Here is a 10725-nt window from a genome sequence, read left to right on the forward strand (position 1 = left end):
GATGAAATGATATCTTCCATTAGTATGAGGTTTTTTTAATAATGTCCAAAAGTAAGTCCATAATATTTAAGCTCAAAGTAAAAAATATCATATCATTATGAAGATATGTGACCTTTATGTCATGATTACACCGGTTTTATTGCAATTTTTTTTTATGATAAAGAAGACAAAAAATTAACGCAGCGTTTGGTTGGGCGGATTAGGTGTGATAGATTATTTTATCACACCTAATCCTGCGTTTGATACTATTTTTATTTAACCAGCCCAATCCTTCCTATGAGTGATTAGGTGGTATTAGGTGTGATAAAATAATACCTCCTTCTTCCGTAGGATTATTAATCCCTCCTCTATCCCTACTCCCTTTCCAATTTTACCCTTATTCCTTCACCGCTATTGAACCACCTCGGCTGTCGGACTGCCGTCGCCGGACCTCCGCCACCGTCGCCGTTGCCGGACCGCCGCCGCCGCCGGACATACGCCGGACCGCACCGCCGGACCTTCGCCGGAACGCCATCGCCGCCGTCGGACCGCCGACTTACCGCCGTCGTTGGACCGAAGCCGGTCGTCGCCACGTCGGCTGCCGGATCCGTCGCCGAACCACCGCCGGACTGCCGGACCGCCGCCGTCGGAGTGGAAGAAGAAAAAAAAGAGGAAGGGCAATTTTGTCCTTTCATCAAAAATTTCAAAATTATCCTACACTTAAAAATCTTACCAAATATACTATCATATATTACATATCTACGACAATCATTTTTTTTTATTATTTATCTTGCAACCAAATGCAGCCTAAATAACAAAAAAAAAGTCACGATTTACTAAAGGACACTAAAATAGAGGACAAGACAAGACTCCCTATTTAATGTTTCACATTTCAGTCTATTTAATTTCTTTATAATTTTGAGATTGTTGGAATACATCTTATGAGGAAAAATGACGAAAACAAAAAAAAATTATTCATGTTAATAGATGAAAACTAGACTTTAATAAATTTATAGGAGTGATATTCTAAACAAAACAACTTATATATCCAATTAAAATTGAAATATTCTCAATTTTTAAATATATGGATTAAAATATCTCTTTATATTTTTAACAAAAAAAATATAACAAAAATCCGTAAGTCAATTGCGAAAATCGTTTATTTATCATAAGTTATATGTTCCACAAGTTATTTAAATTTAATCCGACTATTATCTAACATAATTATTTATTTAAACTACTTGTATTACTTACTTAAAGTTTGTAATAAACATATATAAATTACTAAATGGTAAACACTGCAGCAAACAATTGCCTAGAAAAATGAAAAAAGAAATTGATATAATTAAACCAACCAAAAATCCCCTCAGTTTTTTAAGATAATTTCGGAAAATGGCTCATGCATAAACAAAAAATCCAAATCTGAGTTAGGGTTCTTAGTTTTTTCCCATATTGCCTCTCTCCCTGTATTCTTTCTCCAAATCCTCCACTTTCTTCATCGACTCATCTTTTCGTCGAAGAAAAGACTGAAACGACACCGGATCATAAGGTGGATCCATTGCGCATGGATTCGTATCGACAAACCCTTCAACCATAGATTCATCCAAGCATTTCTTCCGCAACCCTTCTGCGGGGCAAGCGATCGATTCGGAACACATTTCGACAGCTCCTTCAGGCACCGTGGGCTTGTATGTTAACAGCTTAGCATACTGATTCAACACATGAAACATGTAATCGTAAACGTAATCCATCTTCAGGCCTTGTTGGATAAAGTTGCTTCCCGCCTTACCAATGGCCTCTGCCTGTTAATCAAATCAATCCATTAGGGAATTACGTACCATTGTGGCAAAAGGATTTTGTAATTTTAATCATTTATTCAGAAATAAATGAATTAAGTTTTCTATGAATGTCTAGTGATCTTTAAAATTTAACAATAATTTGCGCTTTCAATCACAGTTCCACACAGTTTTGGTTTTTTATTTCTAGGAATTGAACTAGAATGAGTATCATCAAATTTTAACAAGAATTCAAGTTTGGGAAAGTTATAACTTTATTAGCCCACTAATTTTGGTACACTAAGCATTCAAAACTTTGTTTTGGTGTATAAGCTTTTAATTTCTAGCTTAATTTGGTCCTATCGCTGACGTGGTGTCAGAAACATTAGCAGTTTCCAGTGGTACGTCGGCATTTTCCGATTCTATGTCAACACTCCAATGAAATAAAAATAAATACGAGCCAATTCAAATTTGTAATATTGTGAATATATAAACTTGAAGAATCAAATAAAGAAAATGACCTGTTTCTGATGAGTATTTCCCCAATCAACAGCAAATTTAATAGATGCACACATGTCGTGGTCTTTAATTGGCCAGTAATGTTGCAATGGCATCAAGCTTCTTGAGAAGAACTCGAAGTAGTGAGGATTTACCAGTAATGTCATCGAATCGCAAGCCATTATGTATTTCTCACTCACTGACCAACCAACTCCTTCGACATAGACTTTGTACCTAAATAATTACTCGATTCAACCAACATAAATTTAATTATTTACACAAAAATAAAATTTCACTAATGTTTGTATTATATTTCTTGAATTAATTTAAACAATAAAATTCATTATACATATATATATTTACAAAAATAAATAGTTGATATTCATTTTTTAATAATTAAATAATATTCGTTGCATTGTATAATGTTTGCATTGAGTTTGTGCTATATATATATATATATATAGCATGGAGCTAGCTATATATCCCACCTGTGAGTGCATTGGGTGCTCAAGTCTGAGTTCTTGAAACCTTGTCTTTCTTCGCGTTTCCAATCCTGCACAAACATAATTATAGAATATACATTAGTTTTAAAACAAAAATATAGATTGACCTTATTTTTAAAAACAATAAATTATCAAACTTTAGGACTTCAATAATATAGTAGGTCTTTTGTGAGACGGTTTCACGAATCTTTATCTGTGAGACAGATCAACCCTACCGATATTCACAATAAAAAGTAATACTCTTAGCATAAAAAGTAATACTTTTTCATGGATGACCCAAATAAGAGATCCGTCAGACAAAATACTACCCGTTAGACGGTCTCACACAAGTTTTTGCTTCGACTAATAATCCTAGTAAAAAGTTATTTACTTAAATAATTAATTTAATTAACATCAAGAATATCATATTTCATCTTGAAAAGTTTTTAGTTTTAAGATTACTATATTAAGCTTGAAATCTCATTAGTCACTATTTTTTTGTCTCCAAAAACACATATAATAAAATATTATTTTCCGATTAATTACCTCTTTTCCATAATTTCATTATTTTTAAAAGAAAACAAATAAAAACTTCAAAATCAACTTTGATTACTCTAACATCATTTTTGCCTAAATATTACGCATAAAATTTTATTTTATATTAAATTTAATATGTGTGTATGAATTGCTTGCCAGTGTTTAAATTAATTTGTGACGACATACGTGGGCGTAAACACGAGCATTCCAATCTTGTTTTGGTGAAACATTACATCTGAGCAAATCTTTTCTTCTTGGATTAACTGTCGGATTTCCCTTCCAATAAGCATATGGTTCCTTCTCCATCCAGCTTATCCTCTTATTCCCTTCTGCTATACCCTTGGATAATGTCTCCCATGGTTTTATATTAATCTCTGGCCTAAATAATGAAAATTAAACACATGCAATCAAGGAAGGAATCAGAAAGTTATGTGTTATGTTAAGTATACATTGTTTCAACCGATGGCTTCTAGCCCATCTAACACCAAGATCCAAAGTTTGAGACGAGATCTCAAGTTCGACAGTAAATAATATGTACGTATATCTTTATTGAATGATAGCTAATACTAAGCTAGATTCAACCACTGTACACTTCTATGCGTACTAAATAAGTATATAACCTATGGTTAACAGAATACCACTTGAAACTTAATTCTTTTGTGTTTTCTCATTAACTTCATGCGCAATTATTGTATTTTCTTTAGTTTTTAATCTTTTATGCGGAAATGATATCACGATAATCTTGTTTCAAGACATATATGCACTAATTTTTTGGATTTGTCTCTGACTCGAAAATTAATAATTGGAAACACGTACCATCCCCAGAATGACCAATCTGGAAACAAAATCTCCACGGAGTCCTTGTTGCCACAGTATCGAAACGAAGCTGGATTGTTATTCAAACCCTTCCTAATACTTGGCGTATCGGAGCAATCGAACATCAACTCCAAATCAGGCACTCTGCCAGGATATCTCCTCAGCAACTGCAGGATACCCCATATAGTAAAAACGTCTCTACTTTGAAACACTTCTCGGAGCTTTTCCACGTAAACTCTCCCTTCCAATATCACCAGTCGAAAATGGGCCATTGGACGAGCATTCATCACCATCTCTTTTGTAATTCCTGTCTCCCTCCACGTCCATAAGTCTTCGTAAATCCAACGGAAGTAATCTGGGCACGTTTCCGACGGTGCGGGAGATGACATCTTGCCATTTTCGGGTAAGAATTTAGTCGAGGTATAGTAATTTGCGGGACAGGTCCGAGATAGGTTGCCTAGTGAACAATTCAACGGGAGATATCGTGAAGTTTTGGGAGCTGACTCGCTGATTTCAGGAGTTTCAGGATTATTAATTTGTCGGGAGTTCCCAGCTATCATCTACAGGAGGAGAAGAAAAACCATATAAACCTAATTATCTCGGTAGGATTTGTAAGAACGTTAAATTTTTATTCAGTTCGATTAGCTCGAGACTCGGAATGGTTTGATATATCCGATGAATTGAATCTACTATTTCAATATGTTACTTGTTTGAATTGAGTTGCATGTATACGCTAAATCTGGAAAATAGTTTTTTTTTTTTTGTCAACTACTATGTTCAATTTCAGGTTTTGGCTACTAAATTTTAGTTTTCAGTTTTTTTGGTCAAATTATTTACGTGACACCGAAAAATACTAGAAAATGGTGACAAAGCATAGAAAAATAACGACTTGACAAAAAATTTTGTTGAATTGTTAGATGCTACATCAACAATTAGACCATAATATCTGTAAAGTAAAACTTGTAATGTCCCAAAACAAAAGTTTGAAAACTTAATGGACGAACACGAAAGTTGAACAAGTAAAAAAAATCATTTTCCCTAAAAGGCACAAAAGAGGAGTTTTGTTTATGGTTGTTCTGTATAGAAAAGGGTGGCTGAATATCGTGAGTTCAAAATCTGAAAACCGAATTATTCATTGCTAAAAAACTAGACTTACATTAACAGAAGAATTTTTGTAGTCGCGAGTACAGATGAAGAGGCCGAGAGCAAGAACAAGCAAGAAGACAGCGGTCAGCGAAGTCTTCAACAATGGCCGCCGGATCATCGCCTCCATACCTCTTACCAAGTCCGACACTTCGCCGCAAAAGAATCCCATATCAAGAAACTTGTTTCCCTGGAACTTTAAGGTCGTTATATGAGTGTGAATTAATTCATTTAAGCTTGTTAATTAAAATCAGCCATTAAGAGTAAATGGGAGTTTTATACATATTTTTACTTATGGTATGTTGGAGAAGTCACGCATGCAAGGAAAATGCATACGAGGAATTAAGAGGAAGATAAATGTGTGACTGTGTGGGTTTAATCTCGTGGTGCCTTTTCTTAGAAAAATTACACCCGCAAGCTTGTTCTTTTCGAGGATGCATATGATCTATACACTGGTGTATGAAACTCTAATTCGAGGAAAAATTATGCATAAAAGTTTAAAATTCTTTTGATCAAGAGGAGTCATCACCCATATCACGATAAGTTATCGAGGCAAATTTTTCTTAAAATCGGCCTCGCAAAAAAAAAAATCCAATCTTGTTTTTCTATGAACTATGACGATACATGTAGTTAAATTAATGAAAAACATCTAGAATTTTGTTGGATAATATTTGCTATTTGTCAAATTGTAAATAGGGAAATATTTTTTTTGGTCAATTATTCTATTTTGGATTTTGATCCATTTAAGTATTTAAATTTTCGTTTTGGTGCACTTTTTAGTTTTCTACTATTTTGGTCTGATTATTGATGTGATGCTATTACATCATGTTAGCAATTTTCGGTACCACTTCAGCATATTCTGGCACAAGATAAGTATTTTTCGATGTCACGTCAACGTTCTTACAAATTAAGACTAAAAGCCAAAGAAAATCAAAGTCGGTGTACAAAAACCAAAATTTGAATGCTTAATGCACCAAAAATAAGACAAGTTGGTGAATAAAAAAATTTATTAATTATTCTAAAAAAATACATGCATGGCGCAAAAACTTTGCAGCAAACGCGTGCCTAGCCAAACGAAAAAAATTGATAATTATTTAATCCCCTCGTATTTTCGAGAAATAGGGAAAATGGCTCAGGCAAAAATCAAAGAACTCAAATCTGAAATAGGGTTCCTAATGTTTTCCCATACTTTGCCTCTCCCTATACTGTTTCTCCAAAGCCTCCGCTTTCTTAGTCTCCTCATCCTTCCTCCGAAGAAAGGACTGAAACGATGCCGGATCATACGGTGGAGCCATTGTGCATGGATTTGAATCGTCAAACCCTTCAACCATAGATTCATCCAAGTATTTCTTTGGCAACCCTTGTGCGGGGCAAGAGATGGATTCAGAGCAGATTTCGACAGCTCCTTCGGGCACCGTGGGTTTGTATGTTAACAGCTTAGCATACTGATTCAACACATGAAACATGTAATCGTAAACATAATCCATCTTCAGGTCTTGTCGGATGAAGCTGCTTCCTGCCTTACCAATGGCCTCTGCCTGTTTTTATCAAATCAATGCATTAGGGAATACCATTGTGGCAGAAGGATTTTGTAGTTTTAATAACTTATCCAGATAGAATTCATGTTACAAAAGTGTAATACTCTAACGATAGATCTAAAGATCCAAAATTGATTTGGACATCTGCGTTCATAAAAATATATGAACCCCACATAACCAAATTAAAATCGAATCCTTAGACGTAATACGAGGATACTACTCTTATGCTAGCATCTCATCAACCGTTTTTAACACTTGATTTGTGTCTCCCTGCAAGGGCGTACTCATAACTCATAAGCCCGACCATGGTTCTAAAACTGAATTTATTAGGTTTTGAAACCATGCATGGAGTTGGTTCGAATTGAAGGTGGAAATGAAATACAAGTAAAAGCAAAAAGAAAAATCGAAGTTATTGTACCAAATACAAATTTTGACTATTTAGTGGACCAAAACCCAAAACGAAACAATTCAGTGGACGAATTATTTTCCTGATGTGAATATGTAACGTAGAATAATCAAATAAAGAAAATTACCTGTTGCTTATGAGTATTTCCCCAGTCAACAGCAAACTTAACAGACGGGCACAAGTCGTAGTCTTTTATCGGCCAGTAATGTTGCAATGGCATCAAATTTCTTGTGAAGAAATCGTAGTAGTGAGGCTTTACCAGTAACGTCATGGAGTCGCAAGCCATTATGTATTTCTCACTCACTGACCAACCAACTCCTTCGACATAGATTTTGTACCTGTGGTAATTAAATAAATAATAATGTAAAATTTTTTTTAAAATATATAATTTTTTTGAATATATATGATTATATAATATGACGGCTACTAGCTATCCTACCTGTGAGTGCATTGGGTGCTCAAGTCTGAGTGCTTGAAACCTTGTCTTTCTTCACGTCCCCAATCCTGTGGATTTATTTCAAGTTTCATTAATATTAGCAATTTACTCATCGTTTTGCTCGTGGTATGTAAAACTTGAATCAAACGTTGGATGAAACAAATATTGTAATCAACTAATGACTCTTCGTTCATATAAAAAATATTAAAATATAATATATGATATCTTTATAGTAAATTAATAACTTTTGTTTTTGTCGATAATGCCACCAAACCAAAAGACGAACTTACAAAATACGTCACGTTTAAAACAAAATAGTTAAATCTTACTCAAACAAAACTAATTATCCCACTTCAATACTTCAATAACTATCGCCTAACTAATGAATTTTTATAATAAGTCTAGTTATTAGTATAAATCTAAGAGCAAGATATGGCGTGCCAAGATTTACTGGTTAAATGAACAGTGACACACACCTGAGCATAAACACGAGCATTCCACTCTTGCTCTTGTGAAACATTACATTTGAGCAAATCATTCCTTTTTGGATTAACTGTCGGATTTCCCTTCCAGTGAGCATACGGCTCCTTCTCCATCCAGCTTCTCCCATTACTCCCTTCTGTTATATCCTTGGATATTGCCTCCCATGGTTTTATATTAATCTCTGGCCTAAATAATGAAAAAATAATGTCACCATTTAATTTATCTGCATATAAACCCGCGTGACCAGGAACGGAACCAGAATTTTTAAATAAATCTGAAAGTTATATGATATGATATATATATAATATATTATTTCACATGTAGTTCATCATTCAATGATAATTAATTAATAATAATTAATAAGATTCAATATGATGATATGCAACTTTTTTTTATTTTTATTGGCGTTGAAAAATTATAATAATTATGATGAAATTTGATATATGAAGTACCATCCCCAGAAAGACCAATCTGGAAACACAATCTCCACCGAGGAGTCATCGCCACAGTATCGAAACAAAGCTGGATTGTTATTCAAAGCCTTCCTAATACTCGGCCTATCGGAGCAATCGAACATCAACTCCAAATCGGGCACTTTCCCGGGATACCTCCTCAGCAACTGCAGGATACCCCATATAGTAAAAGTGTCCCTACTTTGGAACGCTTTTCGATACGTTTCCACGTAAACTCTCCCGTTCGATATCACCAGTCGAAAATGGGCCATTGGGCGAGCATTCATCACCATGTCTTTAGTAATTCCCGTCTCTCGCCATCCCAATAAGTCTTCGTGGATCCAACGGAAGTGATCCGGGCACGTAGGGGACGGTATGGGAGACGAGTTGTTATTTCCGGCTAAGAATTTAGTCGAGGGATAGTAATTTGTGGGACATGTTCCCGATAGGTTGCCTAGTGAACAATTCAATGGGAAATATTGGAAAGTTTTCGGAGTGGACTCGCTGTTTTCGGGAGTTTTAGGAGTAATGTTTTGTCGGGAATTTCCGGATATCATCTGCAATAGGGGAAGAAACAATAAAATCTTTATTCAGTTTTATATGGGATCGATTAATGAAATTTATTCCTTTAAATCATGTAAAAGTGTGGCCGATCCAAAGGTCAAATCCTGAAAAAACCCAATTTTTATTTCCAGAAAAAATAAAGAGAAGAAACCTCATTTAATTTATTGATTAAAAACTGGACTTACATTAAAAGAAGAATCTATGTAGTCGCGAGTACAGATGAAGAGGCCGATAGCAAGAACAAGCAAGAAGGCAGCGGTCAGCGAAGTCTTCGTTAACGGGCGCCGGATCATCGCCTCCATGTCTTTAACCAAGTCCGATTCTTCGCTGCAAAAATTTGCCATTCCAAGAAACTTGTTTCCCTGAAATTCTAATAAGGTCGTCGTTTTATTCTTAAATCAATTCATTTGACTATTCGAGCTTGTTCAAACAAAAGTAGCCATCAAGACTAAAACAGGGAGGTAATAATATATATATATAATTTTGATATATCATATCTCAATCGCNTCTGTAAGGAACATGCATACAAGGAATTAACAATTAAAAATAAGATAAACGTGTGAGAGGGTGGGTTTAATCTCGTGATGCCTTTTTCTTAATCTCGTGATGCATTTTTCTTAAATTCCACCCGCGGATCTATAGCTGATTGGTGTGTGAGACTCGAATTTGACGGAAAATTACACAAAAATTTAATTAAAAAATTTGTTTGAGAGGAGTCGATTACCATTCTCGGTCGGGTTGCGATTAAGTTTGATCTCGAGCCTCGTGGTATCTTTTCTTAAAATCAGCCTGCGTATATCACAACATCTGTTTGAGTAGTCTCTTGTGAGACGGTCTCACGAATCTTTATCTGTAAGACGGATCAACCCTACAGATATTCACAATAAAAAGTAATACTCTTAGCATAAAAAGTAATATTTTTTTATGGATGACCCAAATAAGAGATCCGTCTCACAAAATACGACCCGTGAGACCGTCTCACACAAATTTTTGTCCATCTCTGTTTTCCCATAAACCATGACAAGTTTAGTCTTACTGTAAAATTTATTAAAAGAATCTGTAATTTAATGTTAGGAATTTGCTTTTTGTCAAATTGTACAAAGCTAGCGTGCCAAACCTAATCTAGATTACGAGAACTTAAAAAATATTTAACCATTCTTAGAAAAAAAAGGGAAAACAATTACATATTAGCTAGAAGGTATAAAATAATGCAAAAGTGTGTGATTAAACAATGGGTAAATTGCAATTAAATCCCCACATCTAAACTTGAGTTTGTACTTTTGTCGTAAATTTCTGTCGAAAAAATGTGTTTACACTTTTTAATCCACAAAAAATATTTATGCACTATTTGAGCCCACATGTATTTTATCGGATGAAAATCGATGTAAATCATTGAAAGTATGATACTGATATATGATATCTAAGTAATAACTGTTTCAGAACTAGTACTTGTAAAACTTGAAAAATTTCTAAACTCTGGTATTTATGTACTCGAAATTTTGTACTAGGTTATAAAAATGGTAGTCAATAATTATCAAGATTATATAAATTTGTATGGGATAATTAAATATTGGGATACAAATTATCCAAAGAGCCCGAAATTAAAGATATCTATA

At 34.4% G+C, this 10725-nt stretch overlaps 2 protein-coding genes across 2 annotated transcripts; both read right to left on the bottom strand.

Moving 5' to 3' along the window:
- Window positions 1-1252: 1252 nt before the first annotated feature.
- Window positions 1253-5452, bottom strand: LOC140986831 (uncharacterized). The gene is made up of 6 exons (XM_073455196.1): window positions 5244-5452; window positions 4088-4647; window positions 3458-3650; window positions 2741-2805; window positions 2276-2486; window positions 1253-1781 (listed from the first exon to the last, which is right to left on the bottom strand). The coding sequence occupies exons 1-6, from the start codon at window positions 5400-5402 to the stop codon at window positions 1416-1418; spliced, it is 1554 nt and encodes a 517-aa protein (XP_073311297.1). The 5' UTR covers window positions 5403-5452; the 3' UTR covers window positions 1253-1415.
- Window positions 5453-6195: 743 nt separating this feature from the next.
- LOC140986430 (uncharacterized) lies at window positions 6196-9562 on the bottom strand. Its single transcript, XM_073454676.1, has 6 exons — window positions 9295-9562; window positions 8546-9102; window positions 8087-8279; window positions 7614-7678; window positions 7302-7512; window positions 6196-6768 (listed from the first exon to the last, which is right to left on the bottom strand). The coding sequence occupies exons 1-6, from the start codon at window positions 9451-9453 to the stop codon at window positions 6403-6405; spliced, it is 1551 nt and encodes a 516-aa protein (XP_073310777.1). The 5' UTR covers window positions 9454-9562; the 3' UTR covers window positions 6196-6402.
- Window positions 9563-10725: the final 1163 nt, after the last annotated feature.

The sequence above is a fragment of the Primulina huaijiensis genome, chromosome 10 (assembly GCF_012295235.1).
Source record: "Primulina huaijiensis isolate GDHJ02 chromosome 10, ASM1229523v2, whole genome shotgun sequence".
Lineage (NCBI taxonomy): Eukaryota > Viridiplantae > Streptophyta > Magnoliopsida > Lamiales > Gesneriaceae > Primulina > Primulina huaijiensis.